The sequence below is a fragment of the Rhipicephalus microplus genome, chromosome 9 (genome assembly GCF_043290135.1).
Source record: "Rhipicephalus microplus isolate Deutch F79 chromosome 9, USDA_Rmic, whole genome shotgun sequence".
Taxonomy (NCBI): domain Eukaryota; kingdom Metazoa; phylum Arthropoda; class Arachnida; order Ixodida; family Ixodidae; genus Rhipicephalus; species Rhipicephalus microplus.
Window position 1 is genome coordinate 25,170,248 of NC_134708.1, and position 27,995 is coordinate 25,198,242.

General features: G+C 45.0%; 1 protein-coding gene across 2 annotated transcripts; it reads right to left on the minus strand.

The window, feature by feature from the left end:
- Positions 1–6: 6 nt before the first annotated feature.
- Positions 7–27,981, minus strand: LOC119163631 (E3 ubiquitin-protein ligase makorin-1). Of its 2 annotated transcripts, XM_037415671.2 has the most exons (9): positions 27,676–27,981; positions 20,437–20,565; positions 17,695–17,849; positions 11,303–11,416; positions 7,373–7,608; positions 4,986–5,200; positions 1,528–1,638; positions 1,261–1,420; positions 7–550 (listed from the first exon to the last, which is right to left on the minus strand). In XM_037415671.2, the coding sequence occupies exons 1-9, from the start codon at positions 27,708–27,710 to the stop codon at positions 410–412; spliced, it is 1,296 nt and encodes a 431-aa protein (XP_037271568.2). In that variant the 5' UTR covers positions 27,711–27,981; the 3' UTR covers positions 7–409. The 2 variants fall into 2 exon arrangements, with proteins under 2 accessions (XP_037271568.2, XP_037271569.2); XM_037415672.2 differs by lacking the exon at positions 11,303–11,416.
- Between the last annotated feature and the right edge of the window lie 14 nt (positions 27,982–27,995).

Sequence of the window (27,995 nt, forward strand, 5' to 3'; positions counted from 1 at the left end):
GTAGTACTAGTAATAATAATATCTCTTGTCTAAATTTGCCTGGCAACCCATTTGAGGGGCGACGGAGCAAAAGAAAAATAAAAGACATACAATCACAGCGTAGTTGGTTTTCGGGCAATGCATGAAGCATGCATGCACACGAATTTGGCGGTCGCCCCTAACAAATAATAATAATAATAATGACGCCTGAATTGTTGCAGGGATGGTTCTCCAACAGGGATTGATAAAGCGGGCGATGACAAGGGCCGTAATGCAGTGCCTGTTTTGTGCATTTATCCCTTATTTGCCCCCCTCTTTCTTTTGTTTCATTCTTTTTCGGGAGGGTCGGTTTTTGAGGGGGGGGGCAACATCTGGGCACACAGCTGCAGATGCTGCGTCGAAAGGCCCAAGGGTTCGGGTGGGACGAGTTTCAGTTGAGGAGGATGTCGATGTCGCTCCAGTCCGAGTCCGAATCTTCCGTCTCGGAGAGGATCTCGAACATATCTTCCAAGTTGAAAGGTGCAAACATGTGACTGTCCGCGACGTCCAGAAAGTCCCACAGGTACAGGCGCTGGAAAGTCCAGGGAAAGGGGATAGAGATGAATGTTTACTTCTTTCAAGAAGGCAGATGAACAGATATCTAACTGATCTAACGTAGACTCCTCTTCAACGAAACCTGAAGGGACCAGGCAGACGTGTTACCCTTCAGACGAGTTTCGTTTACTGAGAGATAAACAGGGGTACAATATCCGAGTAGGAAACCGAACATATTTGTGGCAGTTGTTCCATTTAAGCAGCAATTTCATTTAAGAGAGTTTTGTTTAAAGGGAGTCTACTATACGTGATGGACTACCGAATTCACTAGACTATATAACGTATGCTCCTTTTCTCCACAATATTTTTATGTGCACTTACTCTTATGTCAATGAGCATTACAATGATGTAATGACATTGTTGTAATGAGCATTACATAGATGATTGACTGAAGCCAAAGTTCCCAGCAAAATGTTGAAGGGACCTGTCATGCAGCAGAATCTCGCTAAACCAAATTTAATAAGACCAGTAAGATAGAACCTAGCAACTGTCTTCCATTTTCTTAGTCCAGCCCTTTACTGGATCTAGTACTATTCCATGCTTATTTTTATTATGAAGTTGCCAGTCTTTCACTGGATCATAGAAATCTGTAGCATTCAACAACGGCTACAACGTCGCTATCTGAAAACACGTCGCAAACTCTACATAGGCAGCCTTTTTCAACGGCTACAGCCTTGTTTGACCAACCTCCATGATCTCGAGGTCGCCATTGTGGTTCTGCCTGCGTCTTGGCCGGGGAGGTGGCAAGACCGCTTTTCTTCCGTCGGGGTACATGTGCTGGTAGAAGCAGGCGCCTGCAAACGGGCACTCGCCCCGACCCTCCTGGAAGTACCGGCAGGGCTTCGCGCTGCGAGCAATATCGAAATCAAGATCAACTCTTTTAATCCACGGAAAAGACTACGAGGGCTCGCGTGCACGCAGCGTACTAGGAGTACTGCAGAATAGAGGACCCACCTCATGGCAGATTTGTAATCTGCTATTAACTTGTCCTTCTCCTCCCCCATGTCCACCCAGAAGCTGCTTGGTGTCACAAAGTCCGACGGAACTCGGCATTCAGGACACGACCTGAAAAACAGATTTTTGCTTTTTTATTATAGTGCTATTCTAGGCTTACATGACCAGAAAGAAGAAAGTCTATTCACCATACTTTAGGTTGATCTTTCGGTTGCCAAGTCAACATAGGGCAACAATAGGTGACATATGGCCAATAGTAAGCCAGCAAACTCTATTATTTCGCTAATAGCAACCTAATAGTTTTTAGAGAGATGCAAGAAAGCAGGGCATACGTGGAAGGGCGAGTACACGCTGCTACCTGTACGTACAACCGTTGATAACACCGCAATACATGGCACTATTGGAAACAGCAGCCGCTGACTTCTGCGAACTGTAAACTAGCACTGGCAATTTCTGCCAACTGTGCGCCAAGACTAACAGGCATCTTCCTGCCAATTGTAAGCGATGACTGACATCTGCTAATTGTATTAACCATTTGCTGTCTATTGTAAGGTTCTGCCTGACCATGCAAGTGGGTCACAGCAGTTTGTTGTCTGGCCGTGCTGGACAGGCTCTTGCGTGGTTGATTCATGCACACTTCAGCTGTCCTCTGTTTAGTTTCAGACCGGAACAGACAAAAGGTGGGTGAAGGTTTAGGACCACAAAGAGCTAAACTTTTCTTTCGTCGCCCAACATACAGCAAAACTGGAGGGTGTTTGGCCAATAGTAACCCGACACAGGCAACCACTTGGGAAACGATTTTTATCGAGCTGCTTTGGATACAGAAAATACCGAATAAGACATATGCGCAAGGGTTAATAGATGCTGTACCACTACCCTCAGTAGTAGCATCATAAGAAACACTATCCGTTGACATCTGCCAACTGCAAGCCCAATACTGTATTTACTCGCATAATCCTCGCACTCACATGATTCTCGCACCCCCCCACACCGCCCAACAAAAATATACGATTTCTTTTTTTTTTTCCTCGAGTAATTATCGCACTCCCGAAAACTGCCACAAAAATGTCGTCTGCTCGTTACAGCCACTATGATGATAGCGCACGCCATAAGATGCCATATCTTAAGCATCAAGCGTACTGTTATTCCACGGAGATTTAATCCAATCCAAGCCAAGCCAAACTGGCAAGTGCCCGTTGCGGCGTGTTTTGTATGTTGTGTCGGTAATCTTGTCACGTTATAGAAAAATACTGAAACTACACGGCTGCTTTCAAGTTGAAAGTGATAGATTATGCACTCAACAACGGCAACAGGGCCGCCAGTAGGCCCTTCGGAGTCTACGAGTTTTGTGTTCGCTACCGGTGACGGCAGCTGAAAGCCACCAAGACACGTTGGGCCTGCTGTGTGCCTAAAACTGGGATTGATGGTAAACTTTATTTCTTCAGAAGGAAACTGCGAACGATTCTGTTAAATAGCCATCAGTCCAATACTGACATCCTACGCTTACCTTTTGAGAGCTCCTGTTGAGCGACAAATGCTACCGCTACGCAGGCAATGCCCACAACCTTTGCGTATGGTATTCCGATTCTCGACTATTTGCTTGCACTTTTTGTGTCTCAAATAAATCTTGCCCTGTGTTGAACCTGTGCTTTTATTGTTGAGGTAAGTTTTAATTAGTACTTCTCAAAGCTTGCTGTTAGTTGCTGGTGTGAGAATCTTAATTTGCGCCACTTCGTTTTCTTTTTCCCTCTCTGCCTTTTCGTGGAAAGTTTTCCCTGCGCAGCTCTTGCACCCCCGAACTTTGCATCGGTTTTTTGCCAAAAAAAGTGTGAAAAAATACGGTACTAGCTGCCATCTGCAGACTGTAACAACAATAATTGCCTCGTGCCAAAACCCCAATATCGTTATGGAGAAACCAAAGTGGGAGATATCAAGTTAATTTTGACCAGTCTTGGGCAGTAACTAGTTGCTAGTAACACAGTACTGGTAACTAGTTACTTTTAAGTGAGAGGAACTTGTAACTAACACTTACTTTTTACACAGTAATTGTAATGCAAGATATACCATTACAGCTACACTTGTTATTATAAACAAATACAAAACAGCAACAATCGTTAAAGGCTATTGTTAATTGATTTTCACTTATTCGAGCCTTCTTCTTTAGCATATCTTCACTTTTCAAGTTTCTTCAATAGGGTTCCTCTTACAGTTTTGAAGATAATGGTGCTAAAGGGAAATAACTTTCGTTCAAAATACCGTATACAGAGTTCACTTGTAACCTACAAGTTGTAAATCAATCACATTGCAGCTGAACAGCTTAGCAAGCTCGCGTCCCTTTTGGCGGGCCGGGTTGGTGTGGGGTGGTGGGCACAATTTTCTGCTTGTCCCTTGAGCTTCTAACTGTGTTCTTTGTCTGCCGGTGGAGCATTCTTTGGCCCGAGGCTCCGAGCCAATTTAGCAGGTGGCTGGCAAACAGGAGTGCGAAATGGCTAAAGTCAGATGAACGTGAACTAGCGAAAGAATTTTAAAAACTTCTCCGTAGCCAATTCTCATAGAAGTACACCGACTTAAAGAGCAGTGATTAACAACATTGCAAACATTTGTAAAAAAAAAAAAAAGGAAAAACGAGAGGATGTCGACCAGTCCATAAGTCACACGTCTTTGCGAACGTCGCCCCCCATTTTGGTAACAGCTGTGCCTTGTCCTGCAGTGTTCATCAAGCTCTGTCCAAGAACACGTTGCATAGTTGACTTAAGCGACCTTTCCTTTTCCTGGTCCTTTGCTGCTTGTTTCACCGATGTAATTATGTCGCTTTGCAATCCCCGTGTCGTCCGCAGGTGTGCGATCTTCGGATTTCGCGAACAGGTGTTCGAACGGTTTGTATGCTCAGAAGACGGAAGACTCCCTGAACAGGGTCTGGTACACCTTGAACATCGGGAATGAACGTCGATGGTCAATGAACCTCATCTTTACTTGTTGTGCACTTGGCATCCCTTCTTGTATGTTTTTATTAAATTAATTCTGTCACTTGATATGTAATCCATTACTTGTTTTATATGACAACAGGAAATTGATGACGTTACTGTTTCACAGTAACTATGACTGTAACAAAGTTACTTTTTCGGCCGAGGTAACTGTAAAACTGGTACTTTTTATTGATAACGTGTGCATGACTGGTTGTTACCACCTACTGTTCATTAACATGCACCTAAATCTCAGCCCACCAGCTTTCTTTGCATTTTGTCCCCATCATTAAAGTGCAGCTGCCATGGCTGGGACTAGAACCTGTGCCTTCGAGTTTACCAGCGCGACACCTTACGCACTAATTACGTACCACGATGGATGTTTGCCTATTGTAAGCGAAGATCATCTGACATCTGGTGAGTGAAAACCAAGACCAGCTGACATCTACCGAGCCACACATGCCTTAGCACATAAAAGAGAGAGTTGCTCCTCACCGGACGGTCTTGCTGTCAAACTGTTTGGAGCCACGCCACTTGCGGATGCAGTTGAGGCAGAAGATGTGGCTGCACTTCTCGAGGATGCCAAAGCGACGCTCCGACGGCGGTTCCTTCTCCATCACCACGTCCATGCAGATGCCGCAGCACTTGTCCGCGCTGCGCTGGATCGCAAACGACAGCTCCATGTCCTGCTCGTGCCGCTGGACGCACTCCTAGAAGGATTCGTAATCGCGTGCGTGCGTTGTACAAATGTGACATCCAAGCGAACTCCCTTACGGGAAAAGCAGTAGAATGATAGGAATGCAGGAAGAATACAAAGCGAGCACTCGTGGTGTACTCCTGCTTTCAATTAGGCGGCGATGGAGGGTGAAAGCGACTGAGAATGCCATTTTTCAATTTTCATGGCACAATATTCCAGCATTATTGACAAGTGCTTCCACGAAGAGACACCTGTTTACGTGCAGTGGAAGCCATTTGAAAACTGTCCCAAATGCGCCTGATCCCATGACTGCGCCAAGGCAACTCAATTTTCAAATGTCGCTTTCTCCAAACATTACTTTTTGTCAGAAAAAGACCGTTTTCTCTGTCACCACTGAAGCTATCAAGTGCAAACTTTTGTGACTTCCTTCCAAATAAAATGTGCCGCTCTTGAAGCAATAAAATGGTGTTAACACTAAAATTTCATTTTTAACAACAGTTTTCTTAAAAAAAAAAAGAGCCCTGAAATTCTAGTCATGACACATCTAAATTTTTATTCAAAGATTAATCATGCCTACAATTATCATTTCTGTTAAGAAGGATACACTGGGCACATGTGAAAACCTGAAGAGATTTCACCACTTTCCATGCAAAATCTTTTTCTCAAATGTTCATTTAAGATGTAAAAAATGGCAAGTGGTTTGTTTCTTAATATTTTCAGAATGGTATCGTATTTTCATTCCGAATCCACAAAACATGTAGTAAAGTTTGTATTCAAGCAACCTCAAAATCTTTGGAGTTAGCTTAAAATGATGGAATGATTGACAGTAGTAATTGCACACCTGTCCTTGCTATCCATCTCCCCTTAATGCCTACAACTACGATTGATCCCTCTAAAATGCACGCCTGAACAACCAATAAATAGCAACTATGCGGCATGACGGCAGTGAGCTGTGCATCTTGCCACCTGGTTATGTGAAAATAGTCTGGACAAGTGGGCCCGTGGTTTAATCGATCGCCAACATCAGTGTAGCACTGGACAAACGCCTTTGATTCTTTTTTTTATGTGGGTAATAGATGCCAAAAATGCAACCAGAAGTGAAGTTTACATCTGTATTGAAAACTGAAAATTCTTAGAGATACAGAGAGGGCAGGTAAAAAAAAAAAACAAATGACTGTCCCAATAATTCATGTATTTTTTAAAGAGTTGGCTGCATTTTCAGAGGATTGCGACAGTGTGACAGCTCTGTGCCGAAGCTCCTGTCGATAAGCTGTGATGTCAAATGTGCCAATCGAAAAGACAAGCAATCGACGCACTCTTTTTTGCCTCACTGCTTTCAATTTGTTGCGTCGACGGGCGATGTCCCGTGATAAGGGTCGTGTCCCAATAATTCATGTATTTTTTAAAGAGTTGGCTGCATTTTCAGAGGATTGCGAGAGTGTGACAGCTGTGTGCCGAAGCTCCTGTCGACAGGCTGTGATGTCAGATGTGCCAATCAAAAAGACAAGCGATCGACGCACTCTTTTCTGCCTCACTGCTTCCCATTTGTTGCGTCGACGGGCGATGTCCTGTGATAAGGGTCCGTCAAATGGACGCGAGATGCGGCATGCGCAAGTACAAGCCGCAGCACAAGCAGTAGAAACGAGCGAGTCCGGAGGCCGCAGAAGCTGAACAACTACGCCGGCCTAGCAGTCGTTTATTCAAACCACACCAAACGGACACACGTGCACACGCGATTGGCTGCAAAGAACCACGTGTGCTGTTGCATCACGACGTCTGCTGATTAACTCACACACTCAGTTGTGAGACCATTATGGATGGCGTCCCTACAGCCCCCCTTTCCAACCCTCTCCATTACACCCCGGTTCAGAGCACGATTTTGGCGAGATGCACGAACGCAGCGGCGACTTCCAATGTCAAAGGGTAAGCACAGTTGGTACGATTATTTCCGGCAGTTCTTACGTAACTTCCTCTAGTTCATAGCAGTGCTGCTAGGATCGAAAGTTGGTGAAAAACGAATCAAATTCATTAATTTTCTTGCTACTTCCTGCCTAAAATGAACGATATGCCACTGATTTCAGAGCCCAATCTTTCAATTCGACTGAAAATTTCGGTCGGCGTCCCTCTGGATTTGACATCAACATACACACGAGGATCACGTTTCTAACACACATGAGCGTCATACCTCTCGGTGCTGTGCTCGCTGTTGCTCGTTATAGGGGTGCAGGCAGGGCTTCTCGCACAGGTCGCACAGTTCGCCGTGCAGGTAGGTGCAGGTGGCGCGCATTGGGCAGCCATTGCTGGCCACCTCGTATGGGCAGAGTGGAAGAGAGGCCTCCTTGCTCGGTGGGGCCTTTTCGATGCTGCCATCGGGTCGCACGATGGACGCGTACGACTTCATTGATCGAGTTGGCACACCACCTGTTTTATTGAGTAAATTTTCATCGTCCTGGTTCTTCGGATAACACATACGAAGTTTTAACATGAACACCCTCATTAGAAAGGTCTTACACAAACCTCATTATAGCAAAGTTGCATCTTACAAGAAAATGTGTTTGTTATAAAGGAAAATTTGTTATAAAGTTATCCCTAACACCGTTAATTTCTGCAAGACCATTTTTTATTTCTTTCGTTATAACCAATATTTCGTTATATCATTTTTCGCTATATCGAGGTTTGAACATACACCTATTTGAGAATGCAGCTGGTGTGACCAAGCTAATTGGATGCAGAACTTCATAGCCTGCACTAGAATAGATTTGTTTTTATTCAGTATGCCAATGAAACAAGGGGGGGAGGGGGCAAGTATTTTTGGAAGGCATCAAAACAATCCTGATCATAGGGAACCGTCTACTGATCTAAATAACAGCCCTCGAGTGAATTCCACTACTAGGACGGACACAACTGCAAATGTTTAGTGACCTATACTTACCACCTTGAGCATTTACTCCACACAAAGGTAAAATTTCACAGGCGTTCATCAAACAAACGATACTCCGGTTACAAGGGCTGCCCCACAGTGAAGTGCGATTGAAAAAAAAAAATGCAAGCACGAGTTCAAGATTCAGAGCATTTGCCATGCAAAGTCAAGCGGTACTTGAACTCGCAATGACTCAATAACTGAACCGCTGTTAGCAGCACGATTAAGATCCTGGTGCCCCCTAAGGTGTGGAAAGGTGGGCCATGCAGCACATGCGACGACACATTTCGAAGACACTAGTAGCGACGCCAACATGCGAGACACACTAGCTATACCTCTTACAAACATACGTTATACTACCTCCGATTTCAATGCTGTATTTTGACATGACAGGCCTTACATTAGATCCAGATTGACGTACACGACTTGGGAGACAATCAGTAAGCCAAACCACGATGAGCACATGCCAAATAAAAAAACCTTGGTCCAGAGTTTGCCCTTTGCATGCAAAACATGCTGAAAGCAAACAGCGGTCGCACCACTGCCCAAAAATGCCGACTGAAGTGCCCCAGTGCAGTGAACCCTTTTTTTCCTTTTTTTAATATTAAAAAAAGTTGAGCACACATCAGTCAGGTCTCTGGGATGCTAATTGTAAATATAGTCAAACCCCGCTTCAACAAAACTGACGGGTGCAGAAAAATTTCGTTTAAGCGAAAATTTCGTTGTAGTGAAATCGAAAAAAAAAAAAATATGGCTGATCTGAGCTAGCAAAACAAACGAACGTTTCTTCAAAAATTGAAAAAATGTCCGCTGCTTCCTATTCTTTCCCAGCAGCGTCACGACGCGATTCTCACTCATGCATAGCGAGGCCATGGAGAAAAACACGCTGAAACAACACCCAAAACCACTTTCATGAACGAACCAAGCAGTTGCATCAACACGATAACACCAGCTGCTGTTTGCCATCAAAAGTATCCGAAAGCGCGGAGATAGAGGCAGGGTATCGTGGAGCGGCGACTTTTGCATTATTCTGTGCTATTCTTATCATCTATCACTGGCAGCTAGCTGATTTTGTTGATAATGCAGACGAACAGCCGCTCTGACTAGTTACCACACTGGCCAAGTGCCAACATCATGATAAGCATCAGAATCGGAAAAGGCATCGTTCCGCAATTGCACCCAGAAGCTGCGAGAAGGAAACCATGAACTGAGTGACTGAGCTTTAGCGACGGATTGTCTGCGACTCAAAAGCAAGCCAGCAGGGCAGTCTCACTGCTATCGCTATCGAACAATGGTGACGCCCATGCTTGCTAAACAGCGGCGGTTTCTGGTGGTGACAACGCATGTTTTAGACTTCGCTGATGCATTTTGAGGCTCTGAAAACGCACCGAAATGTTAAAGATTGGGTTTACTGCATAGCAATAAGTATCTTAGCCTGGAACTGCGTCGCGAAATTTAGTTGAAGCGGGACGACTGAAGAAAAAGTGTTCGTTGTGGCGACAATATTTAAGCATTGATTCCTATGGACTGCTGACGGGAATCGTAAATTTTTCGTTGCAGCGGCGTTCATTGTAGCGGAGTTCGACTGTGTCGTCAAATCAACAAGCTTTTTCACGACGACAGAGGATGCGAAACGTTAAAGGGACACTAAAGTCAAATAACATTTTACATCAGAGTGACAGCTCAATGTATGACATCTAAAACGACAATATTATCAACAACAGAGCCTTACATACCAAGAAATTAAGGTAAATGCACAAGAACACAAGTGCCGCAGCAGGACATCTTCAAAATGATCCCGATGACATCAGACGGACCGCCTACAATTATACACTAGTAATCGATCTAACTGCACTAAATAAAGAACCTCCAGTGCATCAAGAGAAGCAATAAAATGCTGCTTTATCGTTTCTGTTTGATTTATAGAAAAAAAGAACCGCTAAAACGTTACTATGGGGAATGGCGAGAGTGGTTCAAAAATTTTATTTTCGCATGGTTACACGGGACAGGTGGTGCCATCTAGCGGTGTGCAGTTGAAACAAAAAGCATCTGCATTCTCGAAGTCAATGGCTGAAATTGACCAATGGCTGTCGTTGTTGCTGTGGCTCCCCCTGCTTTCGGTCTGCTGCTACTAGCACAGTAAAGCCGGGCTACGTTGTGCACGGCAACAGTGATGTGAGACGATCCGATCGGTCCGCTTCTTGAGGCGGGTAACTTAAAGTGTGCTAACATGATGCGGAGCACCAAAACGCGATTTTATTTCGAAACAGGCTCTTCTTTGGCTCCAAAGTAACACTACGAGGTTTCTGGACTGGCATTTCAACAATCAACATCGACTTAATAGTTGGCTTTAGTGTCGCTTTAATGCAGTGCGACCATAAGCAACATAAATTAAGCTATGTTTCTAATGAAATGGCATCTGAAATGGCACAGTAACAAGGTTCGCACAAGCGTACCAGCGCAAGTCGCCAATTTGAACACCAGATTAGGTACTTTGTTTAAGGAAGATTCAGCTCTTGCTGGATTCCCACGACCCATAAGCATTAATTTCCCACAGTATGCAATTTATGTTTAACTAGCATGAGCCCAAAGGACACAAGGGTGAATTACAGACAAGTAAATAATGCAAGGCGTTACAATGTAAACCAGTCTTGCCATTTGATTGTAACGCAAGCACTGCACGGGCATTTTCTTTCTCAATCCGGCACGGCTTGGATTTCTTTCAGAAAAAAAAAAAAGAGAAAGACGGAACAAGGGCAATCAATTGCAGTGTAGAGAAATGAAAAAAAGGTGGTTCGCTCCACAAAAATTTTTCTGTTTGGATTGATAGCCGCTACTCAAGCACTTCACACAGTAAATTCGCTGCCCCCGATGACCACGATCAATTGCCATTCTAAGCCAACATCTACACTACCCAATTACCACCACACTACCAACTCTTTGAAAGTGATTACCGATATTAAATGAGTAGTGTGTCAGGCAAACACTTTTCAAACACACCTTCCACTCCAGCAGTTTTTTTTTTTTTCCCTTCGTTTCTTTAAACTGCCCTGCTTCTGCTAAATTTCGAACTACCTTGCTTGCTGGCCTGCTTTTGGCCAAACAAAAGTTTGCCCAGAATGAACTTTTATCGTTAACAAATGTGGCTGTGCAATGGCCCGTACAACGGTTGAAGAAAAAACGAAGGGGACCTACTTTTGGGGACAAACTCTGGCGCGTCGGCCCAACTAGAAGAGAGCACCGTCTTGCCAGTTGGATTGCCGCTCAAGGAAGACTCATTGCCGTTCTTTTTAAGAACTGTCAACGGCCCTTGGGAGGAAAAGGAGACGTGGAAAAAAAGAATGCTCAATCAAGCGAGCCCACCACCACCACCAACCACGTTATTCAGCAAGCAACGCTCAATGTGTGGTGATACTTTTTATAGACCATTTTACGGGTGGGTTTGAGGGCTGCCATATAGGGCTGTTAACCCTTGTGTTCAGTTCGGCTGGTACATACATTGTTTCATGGCCTCACTAATTTATGTTGCGATATAAAGAAACGATAAAGCTTTGCCTTAACAGGCCAATATGGCGGGCACCTGGATGCTTCACAGAAAATAGTCTGTACACTATGTGAAGTATCCGGTGCATTGCTGTGGAAGCCACCATGAAGTTGGGTCAGCAAAATGTGCAAGTCTGTGGGTCTTGCATTACGGTTTCATTCATGTAGACGTGGCCTCCACGATTGGCTTCGCCTGCACACTGCCGGAACTAATCGCAGAGGCCACAATACAAAAAATAGACACTGAGCGATCTAGAATGACCTACTGGCCACCGTATCAACAAACAAAAAAAAAATCACATTGTAGATGGTGAAATCGCTGAACTATTTCTTAGCGAGACGCAAGTACTGTCAGTGTCGCTAGCTTCCATAACACTGAACCTGACATATGAAATGATGTATATGGTATTGTTTTCATTAAAACGAATGTCAATGACATCAAAACGCCAGGATAGATATTGCCATGCCTCAGAGTATCCTGAACATGCGATGTGAAAACAGCGTTTCTACAGCCACATTTAGTTTGCTTCTAGAAGTTCCACAGACGAACCTCGGCCCTACAGGAAGTATGAACTGAAAAAATTATTATAGTGAGAAGTTTATTTCATCCCGAATTCGCTACTTCAGTTATGCTAATGGAACTACACATTCGCAAATGCTTACCATTTAGCTGATTTTATGTTGCTGATATATCACCACTTCAACTCTGGTTTTCTCTGCAAATCCCAGATATCTCAGAACAATTTTCAGCTCATAGAATTTGAACACTTCCACGAAAATATATTACAGTTAACTGCCGATTTTTCAGACACCTGAATTTTCGGACATGCCCGATAATTCAGACATCTTCGCGGCACCGCCACGAGCCCCATAGAATCAATGTATAAGGAAGTCTGAAATTTCGGATGCTCGAACCCCCTGGAGTCCAATTTTCCGGACTTTTTGACGCGATGGAAGGTCGGAAACCACCACTGACCTCCAGTGAAAACCACCACAACTGCGTAACATGCGATTACGATCGCATAAATGAGTGCGCCGGTCTACTGTGGCGGCATGTGTTGCTTGGACTCGATCATTAGCGGCGAAACACACACAGCCTCCGAGATTCCTAACACTGGCTGTGTTTATTGTGCAAGGGTGCTTCGCTGACAATCGAAACTATCCACCTGAAAATTTTTTGGCGCCAATAAAGTTCCTTTCAGTTTAGCGCTTGTGCTCGTGCGTGCCACTCTGGCTTCCCACGCAGCGCTTTCGCGAAGCGTTTCACCACTTCGAACTAGAACTAACCGTCACACACCAATTTGGTCTGGCCACGCTGGCTATCTTGAATGTTTACCAGCGCCACCTCTGGAGTACCCGAGGCACAGTCGCCTGCTCTGCAGGTGACTGTGCCTCGGCAGCAGGCATAGTCGGCAGAGTCGGCACGGCAGCAGGCACAGTCGCCTGCTGCCGTGCCGTTTTGTTTACGCAGCCCACATGGTGTTTGGCTAGCCTAGTGCGTGGTTGTGCGATTGTGTGAAGTGTGCTCTCCAACGCTAAGCCTAGGTGCTTCGACACTCGTGGGCAAACTTCTTTGTTCACATCGTGAGGATTTCGCTTGCCTGCGAAGGCCCCCACTCCGCTTTAGTCGTCCTCGCCAATGGCATCGAAGCGCGGAAAACAGTACCGTCGGTTAACGATGGAGAAGAAAGCCGCCATTATTAAGTTAGTGAAGATTGGCCGATCGCAGGCTTACGTGAGCAAGGAGTTCGGCATTTCCAAGCAAACAGTTTCCGATTTCTTGAGGAACAAAGACAAGATCTTGGAAGCGGCCGAAAAACCGTCTGGTGCCCAAAAGATGAATGCAAGCCAAGGTGTTCATCCAAAGCTTGAGGACGCCCTCATCGTGTAGCTTAATTCAATGATTCCCAAGCGGTTGCCAGTCTCGGGCTGCAACTCGAAACAAAAAAGGAAACACTCGCGCTTCGAATGGACATCACGGATTTTAAGTTCAGTGATGGATGGCTGAGAAACTTTAAGCATCGGAATGACCTCAAGTTTAAGAAGATGTGTGGCGAAAGTGGCGCCATCGACAGTGCAGTTATTGCGCAGTACCGCAGTGGAAAACTCCAGTCTTTGTTGCAGCAGTTCTCTGCTGACAAAATTTTCAACTGCGACGAAACTGGCTTGTTTTACAAGCTGCTGCCGGAAAGAACACTCGCTTTTGCTGGTGACGCATGCCATGGTGGCAAGAATAGCAAAGAATGGCTGACCAATCTTGTCGGCAGCAGCATGTCTGGCAGCGAGAAGCTTCCTTTGCTAGTAATTGGGAAGTCCAAGAACCCGAGGTGTTTTAAAGGGTCAACGCTGCCAGTGTTATATGGAGCCAACAAAAAGGCATCGGTAACGCAGCAGTTGTTCGAGAGTTACGTCCGCAGGTTGGACAGGAAGTTTGAACAACAGAACAGACGTGTTCTGCTCTTCATTGACCACTGTGCTGCTCATGGTCACATCAATAACTTGAAGGCTATCCAGCTGGAATTCATGCTGCCCAACACGACTGCGATCCTCCAACCGATGGACCAAGGCGTCATCCGTAATCTGAAACTTTTGTACCGTTCACGTATACTCAACCACATGGAGCTGCCTGTGCTCGGAAAACGGGAAAGGCTACAACATTGACCTTCGGTCTGCTGTCGGAATGCTTGCGGACGCATGGAAGGCAGTAACGCAAGACACTCTTCGCAACTGCTTTCGCCACGCGGACTTCGTACTCGACACAGAGGCAGCAGACTTTCCTGAGAAAGCGACAGCGTGACTGACTTGTGCCCTCTCATGGACGATATTATCAACGACCTCCGCTCTGCTGGTGCTTCCATGCCCACGGAAATAACATTTGAGCGGTTCGTCGACACTGACAACGAGCTCGACTTCTGCGCAGAGCTGACCGACGACGAAATAGTCAGTCAGGTTATGGCTTCAGACGAATCCGATGTCGAAAAAGAGGAACCAACGCCTGCGTCACCTACGTCCGCCGAATTGATGCGAGCATTGATGACGCTGTCATCGGTGTACAGTGATGACATGACCCTTCTTCAGATAGAGGCGAATGTGATCACATGCAAGCGGAACGCCGTTTAAACAAGGATCATCAAGTTTTTCAAGCCACTGCAGTTCTAAGACCGGCTGCCCTGACGGCACCTGCTGTCGGCTGCATGCATTTTTTTTAACGGCTCTTTTCAGAGCCACCCCATTGATGCTTTAGCAGACTTCCGGAAGTGTGGTACTTTGACCTTGACCCTCTTAATCCAAGATATATCAATGAAATGGTGCGTTTTTTGCTTGCATTGAGAAACATTAGCAAAATGGTGCATTTTATTTTTTTTTCCATTGCAAATTATCAGTAAAATAATGAGTTTTTTTTTGCTTGCATTCATTTTTTCGGACTGCCCGAATTTTCGGACGGTTTTTCATTCCCTAGAGAGTCCGAAAAATCGGCAGTTGACTGTACAACTTTTCTCAATGCTGCAGCAACCGCCAAAAAGTAGATGCTGTCACCGAATATGAAAGCATAATCCAACAAGACTGTCTCTAAATAAGTTCACGTAATCGTATAAACCGTTAAGTGCTTTTCAGAAGCCTAATGGACTAGACGGGCGCGGAAACTGATGCCTCATTTCAGCTGACAGTGACCTACAGTTGGCTTTGCAATCACCATCGTGTTGCCTTTAGATGAGATAGGGGTTATCTCAAGGGTACTTCACAATAGATAAAGCTCAAAGCTTATCATGCAAAGTTTCGTTTTTGACATGGAACAAAGATGACATCTAACAAAGTATGTTTTCTATGGCACACCAGTGCTTTGAAGCATTCTTCTTGAGATGGTCAGCAAAAAACTAGCTTTTGAATCTTGATGATACCGTTTGTCTTTTCAAACAGATTTTCTGATTTTTTCTTTTTAGTGCTTGTGAATACTACTATGCTTTATCAAGGCTAATGCTAATGAGGAAAGATTCATGAATTTGAACGGAAGCAAGAAAGAGCGACGAGAAACGCTTGTTACGTCGCAACCGTCGTTTCTTCAAAATTAAACTGTCCTGTATCGCAACATAGAAGCACAGAAAGACGATCACCCTGAAGCACGGCACCACGACGCTTTGACACTCCCTACGGCTTGCTCTATTACCTCTCTATGACGATACTGCAAGTAAAGGCCAATGCGGAATCCCAGCAGACAAGTAACTGAGCCAGAGCTGGCGATGAAACGTCTCATTCAAACGAGACAGAAGTCCCCGAGGAGATGGAAGTGATGAGAAACGGTCGAACATAGAAACATGTCACCGAAGCCGACATTTTGGCGAGAATACTCAACGAAAATACGTCCTCTCGCTAAAACTGGCTCTAGCGATATTCCTGTCTGATCGACAATTTCTTAAAATGTCGTACATTGTTGCTCCTGTGTGACTACCCGCTTCTGGCTCATTACCTGTAGGCGAAGCATGACCTCCATAAACAAAACAACTGGCTGTAGAGGAGTTATATCACAATGCTTGGTGCACGCAGACTTGGCAGCATTCTTGCTGTGAACTGATAAACACTCAAACCTCGATATAATGAACCTGGATATAGCAAAATACCGGTTAAAACGAAGTAAATGAAAAACAGTTTTGTAACATGTATAGCGTTAGGAGTATACTTTTATAACAAATTTTTGGATATAATGAACCGATTTTTGTGCAACTTGAGACTGTTATAACAAGGTTTGAATGTAGTGTAAAGCCGGCTTGTTGGTACCTAGAAAATTTCGGAAAAACAGCAACAAGACTGGGCACAAGAAGATGCGACAAGACCAAACTATAACGAGTTCATTTCGCCGCAACAAACAGGCCTTGCGACTGACTGCGATTCTCGAGCTAAACGCCAGAACAGAGGGTCAAAGCGAAAAAGATTGTAGTTTAACCTTCCCAAGACTTCGACATCCATAACGGGAAGGTGATTTCAGAATTAAAAGCTGCACACTTGGTGTTTCGGAGATGCATTTCGCAAAAGACTGGGCGCTTGTCATGAGAAAGGGTTGATGTCCACACAGAGGATGCAGGCATCTGCATGCGTTCAAAAGTGCGATGCCACATACGGGGCAATGTGCAAGTGAAACAAGTGTGTCTGCTAGAACACAGCGAACAGGAAGTGACAAAAGTGTGCATCTCACTACCGTTGGTAATTACTCATTAGCTATGCTCAGTAAGAATGTGTGCCTGAAAGGCCCTTTGCCACATTCTGAAGTTTTACAAATAATGAGCTGCAACACAGGTATTAAAGGTACAAGCTAAGTGATGCTTCAAGTCAGTAATGAGGTCAATTGGCATTATATAAGTTTACAAATTTTTTACAGATTTGTTTTAACATTGGTGCACGAGTAAAACTAATTTCATGCCCATAGGCAGAGGATATATTCTATGCATGCAATGTCAGAGCTTACATAACGCAGCACACTACGTCACTTGGGGAGTAGGGCTTTACCAGCTTTACAATGGTGATTCGCACCCCCTAAAGAGCTCTGTGCATGTGGAGATTCTGGTTATCTGAAAGGCCAATGCTAAAATATGAATACTATTATGTGATAACAGAGCTACTACCAGTTGATAGTAGCACTGCCGTCATCCTCTCACTTTTGTCCCTGTCGTAGTTTGCACTCGAAAATTCTTAACGTGGCAATCATTATATAGTACCTATAAATAAAAGCTGTTTAGCTTTAAAAAATATTTCATATTGAATTTATTCCTGGGCTATTTATTTGGTTCTAAGAGTCACTTTTTGTAAAGTACTAGTCAAAGTTCTTCCTCCTTGTGGAGCCATTTTTAAAGTTACACTGTGGCCTCAAACCGAGGCAGTGAGACAGCTGCCATAACCAATTAACCAACATAATGACTCCGTATGCCCACAGTAGTTCCGACTGAATTCAAGTTTGAAGTGCACTGCCATTTTTTTCCTTTCACTTTATTTAAATGGCCAAACCCATCCATTTTCACACCACGCAGTTCTTGGAATTGCACGGAAGAACTAACCTGTGTGTGGAGTGCGGTTGACTGAGGACGAGCAGGCCGGCGTTGTCCCTTCGGCCGTGCTTAACTGTGACCGGCTGCCTTGGTTTGTGCCGCGGCTAGGCCTCCCAGACCACGCACCGTTGTCGGTCCGGGGTTTGGTCCGGATGTGGTCATACCTGAGAGAGGGAGAGAGAGCCAATGACATAAATTCTCCGAAATAAAAGCCGTCATCGTTCAACGTTGAGCCAGTGCTGACAAAATTGTACAGCCTTACAGAGCCGATTCGAGCACTCACTCATGACCCATAGGTGCGCCAGCACATGATGTGCACAAACATGGACTCCACCAGAAAAGCCAAGCACCCACAAATGCCAGTGTTTACAGTGTCTCTACTTCTCCCTTGTGTCCACGTTTGCACGCACAGTCTTCCAGCATGAATACGTACAAAGTAGTTCAGCTCTTATTCTGAGTCAGCATTGATGATCACACAGCATTATGTAGCCTGCTCTAATGATCACTGATGATCAATGACTGAGCCAGCACTGACAATCATACAAAATTAAATACCCTATTGACAATCATACAGAATCAGACCTCTTTATGTAAAGTGGAGGTTTAAATTTTGCGGACCACGGGAGCGCGTGCAAAACAGCACCGCAGCGCAGTCTGATGGCTGCCTGCGAAGCTCGAGAGCGCGGACTGCGCACGCGCTCCATTTTTTTACGTGTCAGCCAGCTCACTCGCTCTCCTTAACAGAAAGTTTTAGTTTAGTGCACCCATCGCCCAAGAGGGAGCACGGCTGTGCATGCGCTGTACGTAAAAGAGATGCGTGCGTTTGTGCACACGAGGAATGCGTACACAAGATCTGGGCTCTTGCATTGCGCACGCTAGAGCCGTTGGGTACCTTAGCAGTGGCTCTCGCGAGATCTCCCCCTGGTGAGAGCACGACAACCAAGATGGCCACGACCAACAGCACCACAAGCAGCAGTGCGGTCATGGCTGCGAGTAAATCCCGCGTGCATTTTACAATTGCCGTCGATTTGGAGCACCTTGCTTTCGTGAGGAGCTTAAATTCGTTCGTGGACCCCGTGCAATTAACAGTTATCGCTGTGAAAATACAGAAGCTGACGGGGATGCCTTTTGACGCCCGGAATATTTGATGCTTCATGTCTCATGTCTTGACTCGTATCAACTATGGTTGGCTATTGCAGTTTATTGCCTCGTCACTAGGTGGCGCCAAGTAGCACTCCAAGACGAAAGTGTTCACGCTTAGGCGCAGTCCACGTGTCCGCTGTCGCGTACGCTAAACTAAAACTCTCTAATAGCGGGCGCACCGTAGCGCCGGAAGAATCGTAAGGTGCCACTTTTGCTGTTGTGCGAGAGCACCGAGTGATGATGTGACGAAAGGACGGTAATTTGTACTGGCAGTGCTTGGTGTGCGCCGCATTCTGCTTTTTAGTCCCAGGCGCTACGGGAGACACGCAAAACACCACGAGAAATTCCAGCATGCATATCTTCCACGAAAGAAATCTGTTCAGTATCCTTATTATAGAGGTCTATTTTCGAAAAACTGACACCGCATGTATGCTCTTGGCGCCGCAGAGCGTCTGGGACTAAGGCGCAAAATGAGGCGTGCACCGAGCCCTGCCAGTGCAAATTACATCTTTTTGCCATGATATCATTGCTCGGTGTTTCCATGGCGACAGCAGAAGTGACACCTTGCGCTTCTTCTGGCGCTCCGGTGCACGCTAGGCTGACACGTAAAAAAGAGAGCGCATCTGCAGTCCGCGCTCTCGAGCTTTGCAGGCCGCCGTCAGCCTGTGCCACGATGCTGTATGACACGTGCTCCCATGGTTCGCAAAATTTTGACCACCACTGTACAGTAAACTCGTTAAGCTGAAGGGACCAGAAAAATACGTTCCATTTAACCGGAGTTCTGTTAACTGAGAGATGAACAGGGGTACTGAACACAAGTACTAAATCAATCATATCAAAGAGAGTAGCTCCATTTAAGAATCTTTTCCATTTATAAGATTTGCATTCACTTGAGAGTCTACTGCAGTGAACGTTAGTGATCACTAGTGACTTATCATTGTGCCAGCACTGACAATCACGCAGCCATATATAGCCAACTTTGGCGATCAGTTATGGCCCCCAACAAAGGTCTACGTATAAGTCAGTGCGAACCGGTGCACGTAGAACAAGAGAAAGTTCGGCACAGCCAGGGCACCAGAAGAGGCCCCTTACAAATTGCAGGAGGAGCAAAGAGAGGTGGATATACTGAGACAAGTTTTCAAAAATGAGGAGTTTCTACGGGCAAAGATTATGAGTACTGTAATTGTGTTGTCCGATCAGTGTACTCAGTTTTTCTGCCTTGCATTGCCATATACACCAGGAGTACGGGACCTTTGTCAAGCTTGACTGCTGCTCATGTAGCCCAAAAATTTGACAAGACAGGAGAAGAGACGAAGACGAGCTCTAACTTGCAGGGTTTTTTTCTTTCTTTTTTTTTATTGAAGCTTGGAGCTCATACTTGTCCCTCTTCTTGTCCCGAGTAGAATTTTCATGTTACGTGAACAATCATGCATCCCCAACAAGCCTAAGCTCACACTTTTGTCACGTTGTTTTCTAGTGGTTTTTACTACCACATACCTCAAACGTGTAAACATGCTTGTTGTAAGTAAGTTAAACTAAAACAAAAGGTTAGCAAGGTTGTCTTGCACAGTCTAAAATGGGCTCAGATCCTCAAAACGAATGACTCACCTGCATCGTGCTCCGTAGATGCATTCGCCTTTAAGGTAATAGCGGCACACATTGTCAACTCGACCATTTGCACGGTCGTGCGAAAAGAGGCACCGCTGCCCATCCCTGCACACGCCACTTAAAAAATATCTGCAACAATGAAAAAGAAGTAAGGTTTGTGCAGTTAAACCTTAATACAAATATGTAGCATCAGTACTATCAAATTAGCTCATTATCTACAACATTCCTTGTAACAGCAGAGATATAAATGGACTCTAGACTAAGTTTCATACATCATTACAATGCTATTGAAGCTAGAGGGACTTTTTTGCAGTTGATGCGTTCACATTAAATAGTTGAACGATTTTACCACACGTAATGTGATCTCTTTTTTAAACTTTTAGACTGGAATAAATGATTATGCTTTGAGCTTTCAAACTAACCTACATTATTTGATGGAATCAAAAGAAGGACACTAACCTTGAAAAAGCACGAAAAAGACGCTGCGTTTTCCCTGATGAAGCCATGTTTATGAGGGCTTCAAAATGTGCTGTAATTACTTCACTCCTCCTCGCTTTCATTGTGAACAAGGCTCCCGTCAGGGGAGCCGAAACGTCTTTTTTTGAACTTTTTCATTGTCAGTGACCTTTTAATTCGATCGTGTTGCTTCCCGACCAGACAGACTACTGTCAAAACCTCAACTTGAAGCAATATTTATACGGTTGTGTATGGTTTGCTCTAGCTCGCTTTGTTTTGTAATGCGACCTTCACGATTACTTGCAGTGGTGAGCAGCCATAGCCAGTCCACCGTGGACGCCACATTTACGACAGCAAAATGTCAAACGCCAGACATGCAGACGTACACATTCTGCCGACCAAACTTTTCGCATGGATTTTACAGCCTTGCACCTAACGTACCACCTGTAGTGTAAACTCTGTTGCCTCCATTTGTATTAGCATCAAATGAGGCGAGAACCGATCGCTCCCATCATACAGCGATGGAACTAGCGGAATAACAACACAGATTGTGTGGAACCGTGATGCACTGTCAGTAATAGATGACAAACTTCAGCCAAGGCACCAAGCAGCACCGTTAGTTCAAAAACAGGTGTATCGCACTGTGAGGCTGCACAAAAGTCACTAAGCAGCGCACAACAGCTCATGTTCAAAAGTAGAGCTTTCGATATGGTGCACAAGCACTTCGATCTCTGAGGTGTTCCGAAGCGCGAAAACTTTTTCAATTTTCAATGTGTCCTAACAAAAATTGGCCAATTCCCCGACTCGGAGATCATGCTGAAGAGCCAGATGTTCAAGTTTAGCCTTCGCATTACTTCTCTTTGGCAAGCAGTATCATTTTCTTTTTGTTTTTATTTTTCCAGCTTCAGTATAGACCACGTGTATTCATGCTACCTGTTAGCGATATATCCACTTGTATCACGAATGTGAGAGCTTCACGAAGGCTCCTCTAAATCAGTGCTGCATTTAGCTACCCTTTTTTTGTGTGATATCCAAAATATCAATGCAGTAGAATTTCAAGTTTAAACTCTTGCTTAACTGTGTTCTTGTTCCGGTTTGTTCAACAATGGACACGGTGACAACGGTCTCTTTTGCAGCCTAAAAAGATTCTCGGTACTTCTCTCGAGATTTTTTTTTCATCTTGGCAAAGCAGCTAACTGTCCGTTGCAAAGTAACACAGAAGTGAAACTAGATTTCGTGGCTCCTTTCAACATGCAAACATCAAAATGAAAGACATGGCTGATTTATATCCACTGCTTTCAAAATTCACAAAAAAAATTCCCTTTTTTTTATGAAGTTGTAACAGCATAAGACACCGCAAAGATACTTCGGAAAACAAATGCACACAAAAAATGAAAAAAAGTTGAATCTTATAACTGCTGTTCCACTTGCACTGTGCTGCCAGTTGCCAAAGCTGTTGAGAGGCCTCGTAACACTTTAAAACCCTTTCTTACGGCTTTTGTTTCGACCCATTTTCCCGAGTCGCGTGAGAATAAACAAAATGTATTTAGGATCAACAAAAGAAATTTGGCCTACTACACGAATGAGCTTTTTCTATTTGGATGATGTTACCGCAAGGAGTCAAGTCTTCCAGGACAAGCCACAGAAATTGCAAAGTTTAAATTCAATAGTATGATCACAGTCCCTGGATCACGTTTTTTGCACATACAGATGTTCCAAAAGTGTGGGACATGAAAATGAGAGCAGCATGGGGCGTGAAAGCTAAGAATTTTTCACAGCATAATGGAGAAACGTATCCACATACTAGGTGACAAGTTTAGGCAGCGTGACATTACTAGCTGCCTTAACGTTACATATTTATGAATTCTGAGGCTTTGCATGCCGAAACCACAATATCATTACAAAGCAAGCAATTGCAGTGGGTCTCTGTGAACACCTAGAATTCTGTGATTTGCATCTGAATAAACCTAACACAGTTTTTACGTCCCCATCGAGACGCATCCTTGCGCTTGGCAACACACCGTGACATGGTCTCCAAGCCATCGCGGCGACGTTTTCGTACTCTTGCGTCTGTAGGGTTTCGTCAAGTTACCAATCACAATTAATCTGAACGCACAACAGGCGGACATAAGAGGCCTAAATGTCCAGCTACTACGTATAAGCTTACATAAATAGCCCAGGCATGCCCATCGGAAACTTTCACCTGTTTCCGAGTGCCACATTGATGCGGCATTATATCTCAAACTGAAAAGGATAGCAAAAGCGTGTTCCAGTCAAGCCGACACTGTGCAAACGGTAAAAGCTTGGCGAACAAGTATTGTAGACGAGATAGACAACCACACGAAGCGGCAAGGAATGTTTAGCTTAAACCAGCTAGCCAGCCTAACACACTAAACGCGAACTGTCAACAGACGGTACCAAAAGAAAAGACGACAAAGGAAATTACAAACCGAGGTAGTTATCCATAAAATTGGAAGACCGACACAACCTCAGAAGCCCCAAGCAAAAGTTGAGTGCTCATTCGATAAGCTTGCAGTAGCTGATGCGGTGGTTAACGATGAAAAATATAGGTATATATCATCATCATCAGCCTGACTACGTCCACTGCAGGACAAAGGCCTCTCCCATGTTCCGCCAGTCAACTCGGTCCTGTGCTTGCTGCTGCCAATTTATACCCGCAAACTTCTTATTTTCATCTGCTCACCTAAACTTCTGTCTCCCCCTAACCTGCTTGCCTTCTCTAGTAATCCGGTTAGTTACCCTTAATGACTAGGGGTTATCCTGTCTATGTGCTACATGCCCGGCCCATGTCCATTTCCTCTTCTTGATTTCAACTATAATATCCTTACTCCCAGTTTGTTCCCTAATCCACTCTGCTCTCTTCTTGTCTCTTAAAGGGCCACTCACCAGGTTTGACAATTTTGAGCTGACAAGCGCAATGCGTAGATGAGGCGTTCATGATCATGTCTGCCAAAATTTGCAACGCTACACGCTGCGAAAATGGGTAAAATTTCAAGTTGAACGCTGCTCCCCCTCCCCTCTGCCGGCGCACGCCTAGAGAATGAGGGCATGACGTGGGCGTATGAATGGCCCTACGTACACGGCAATGCAGTGACGTTGGTCCTCTGCGTAGACGACTGCTTCGACGTTCTCAGCAGTATATCACGTGACAGGGCAAAAATTATTTGAATCAACATGTGTAGTTAATGTATTTGTTGGTTTAAGGGATTAATAAAACTTGAAATAAATATTGAGACGCAATACAAATTGTGCGCGTTTTCTTTTCATTTTTTTCCCGTGAAATGCTACGAAATGCGAGGCTAATGTGCCAGCGTTTCACATGCGTTCGTGTCCCCGCGGTCAGCGCATCGACGACAGTCGTAGAAGCGAATGGAGCGCTCCTGCGCGTTTGCGCACTCATTGTGCTCGTCTATTCTACCATGTCTAAGCCAGCGTTTCCAAACCATCCCGCAAAAACAGACAGAAGACCACAAAATAACGCTGGTCAACAAAGTAATGCCACACGCATGATTGGGGGTTGGGCTTGTTTGGGCACGTCATACGCAAAGGACCTCTTGGTCGAATGCCTGAGGCAGAGGAAAAGAGATTTGGCTTGCGAAGGCTATGCGGAGGAGCGGCAAAAGTTTCGAGCTCGCCTCCTCTCATTCTCGTTTCGCACCACTTTAAGAAACCTGTTTTCTCCGCTCGTGATCAACCGATTCGAAACATTTTTGTGGCAAAATGTTCCTCATCGGACACCCAACAACTTCCACTGTCTAACTAAAATTCGGTATGGGGCCTGGTGAGTGGCCCTTTAAGGTTAATCCTACCATTTTCTTTTCAATTGCTCGCTGCATCGTCCTCAATTTAAGCTGAACCCTCTTAGTAAGTCACCAGGTTTCTGCTCCGCAGCTAAGTACTGGCAAGATACAGCTGTTATATACCTTTCTCTTGAGGGATAGCGGCAATCTACCTGTCACGATTTGAGAGTGCTTGCCAAATGTGCTCCACCCCATTCTAATTCTTCTAGTTACTTCAGTGTCGTGGTTCGGCTACGCGGTTATTACCAGCCCTAAGTAAACAGTCTTTTACAACTTGAAGTGCACTATTAACTATCTCGAAGCGCTGCTATTTTCCGAGGTTGTTGTACATTACTTTCATTTTCTGCAGATTAATTTTAAGACCTACTTTTCTGCTCTCATTGTTTAACTCCGTGATCATGAGTTGCAAATCGTCCCCTGAATTACTCAGCAATGCAATGTCATCGGCAAAGCGCAGGTTACTAAGGTACTCTCCATTAACTCTTATGCCTAAGTATTCGCATTTTAAGCCTCTGAAAACCTCCTATAAGCACGCAGTAAATAGCATTGGGGAGATTGTGTCCCCCTGCCTTACACCCTTCTTGATTGGTATTCTGTTGCTTTCTTTATGAAGCACTATGGTAGCAGTTGATCCCCTGTAGATTTCTTCCAGAATGTTTATATATATACTTCATCTACGCCCTGATCCTGCAGTGTCTGCATGACGGCTGATATTTCTACTGAATCAAACGCCTTCTCGTAATCTATGAAGGCTATGTATAGTGGTTGGTTATACTCTGAGCATTTCTCTATTACCTGATTGATAGTATGAATGTGGTCAATTGTTGAGTAGCCTGTTCGAAATCCTGCTTGTTCCTTTGGTTGATTGAATTCTAATGTATACTACGGAGAGCAAGCTGATCGCCCTGTAGTTCTGCAAGTTTTCGTCATCTCCTTTCTTATGCATTAGGATGATGTTAACATTCTTCCAAGATTCTAGCACCTTTCCCGTCAGGAGGCACCTCGTAAACAATGTCGCTAGTTTTTTTTAACAAAATCTGTCCTCGATCTTTCAGCAGATCTGATGTTACCCGATCCTAACCAGCAGCTTTGCCTCTTAGCATGCTCTCCAAGGCTTTTTTGACTTCTTCTATGAGTACTGGTTGGGTGTCATCTGGGTTACTGCTAGTTCTATACTAAGGTTGTCGTTGTGCTGGCTACTGTACTGTAAAACTCCTCTGCTAATTTTACTATTCTATCCGTAGTGGTAGTTACTTTGCCTTCCTTGTCCCTAAGTGCATACATCTGGTTTTTGCCTATCCCAAGTATTCTCTTCACTGCTTTGACGCTTCCTCCGTTCTTCAGAACGTGTTCGATTCTCTCCATGCTATACCTTCTTACATCGGATGCCTTACGCTTATTAATCAACTTCGAAAGCTCTACCAACTCTATTTTGTCTGTTGTACTTGAGGCTTTTATGCTTCGATGCTTCTTAATGAGATATACAAGACATTTAGTTCATTTCCAACAGTTGCCTGAATCAAAGTACAGAAACAGGCCAGTACGGCAGCGACTAGAGAAAACCATTCAAGACAGTAGGGAGTTTTATACCCCTGTCACACGTGGCAACTTAAGTGCACTTAGAGCAGGTACGTTCCCCAACTGCACTTCACTGCGATGAAGTGTATAGCCTCGGTACCAGTGGCTTGTACAGAAAGAGGCTGTTGCCTAAAGCAGCGCTCATATGTTTAAATCATTGTTTTTGTTATGATGGATATTGTTATGTATAAAAGAAGTCATAAAATACAACAATAAGCTCGCTACTTTGACCGTCGGGCTGTTTGCGGCCGCGTCCGTCGCGTTGTTTACTTCCAGTACACTTGCACATGCATAGGCGAGTTGTTCTCTATTCATTTAAGATGGCATGTGCCACAGGTGCTACCTCCACGAAGACAACGTGGTCCGAAGATGAGACACAGTCGCTAAAATAAATATACGTTGTGCTACAAATCAGTCAATCGCCACTGCCACCATTTCCGGAGTACACTTCCCTTTCTCGTGTAGCACCAAACCGCCAAAATGACACTTCGTGAGCGCAAGTACACTCGCTCAAAGTGCACTTAAGTTGCCACGTGCGAAAGGGGTATTAGGATAGCGCACCGCGAGCCCTTGCGGTGAGGACACTGCCACTGCGCATGCGTCGTAACGCGAGTCGGCGTTCGCGTTCCGTGAGCAGAAAACCGAAATAGCGTGCGGCGATCGCGGCCCGCAAACGCTGGTTTCGATGCTACGGTGTCACTGCGATCGTGCGTTGCGGTTTGCAGCAGGGCAAACGCTATTCTAAAACTCATAAAGCGCCCGCTACGTCCGCAGCAGTTGCAAACGGTATTCTAAAACGCCCTACTATTTGAATGGCAGAACAGTCCCGCGCGCAGTGCTGTCGTGTCACCATTTCTTGCCCGAACGATGCAAATCTGGGAAGCTTTGGCAGCACGCGCAACAAAACTAAAATACTAGCCACGAACAAAAGTCACCGTTTTTTTCGCTAGCCGGTGGCTGTATCGGCGACAACGGTCCACGGACGAACACGTAGACCTTGCTTTGTTACTTTTTTTGGTACGCGCTCTTCCGCTTAGTGGCACCGTAGTAGGGTAACCTACATAGTTACGTAACGTGTTTATCGACGTTAACAAGTTCAGTTAGCAGAGAACAACGGCTCACCGCTGTACTAGGCTACCCGAACTAAATGTTACCAGGCGCTCAATTAGATTAGGAACATTACGAAACGCTACCTTTCACTGCTGCATCTTGCACGGTAACACACTTTACACTTGGGACAAGGACTAGGCTTCAAAAAGCACTCTGCCGGGGCCAACTGACAACAGCGCTTGTGCAGGCTTTGCACAGCGGTATTATTATCGCCACGTTTTGTATCCGGGCGGCTATTATCACGAAATACAAATTGTAAAGCATGTTTACTTGCCTACATAGGACACCTTCCACACCGCCCTCCGCCATCTTGCTCTCCTTAATGGACAATTTTGGATGGGGGCGCTGGGATCTGTGAGTCAGCCGTAGATGCTAGCTGGCTCCCAACTTGCGCAATCCCACGCAGCACAATTTACAACTTCTTTTAAAGTACTGCGCGAACGAGGGTTGTTACTCGACGCTTACGGGACCGAAAACGTGAGCGAATTTCCACGCGCCAGAGCGAGCACGCCGTTCGCGCGAACCATTCGTCGACGGCGAATGAATGAAACACTGTTGGCGCTTCGACCATTCAACACTTGGGAACACAACACA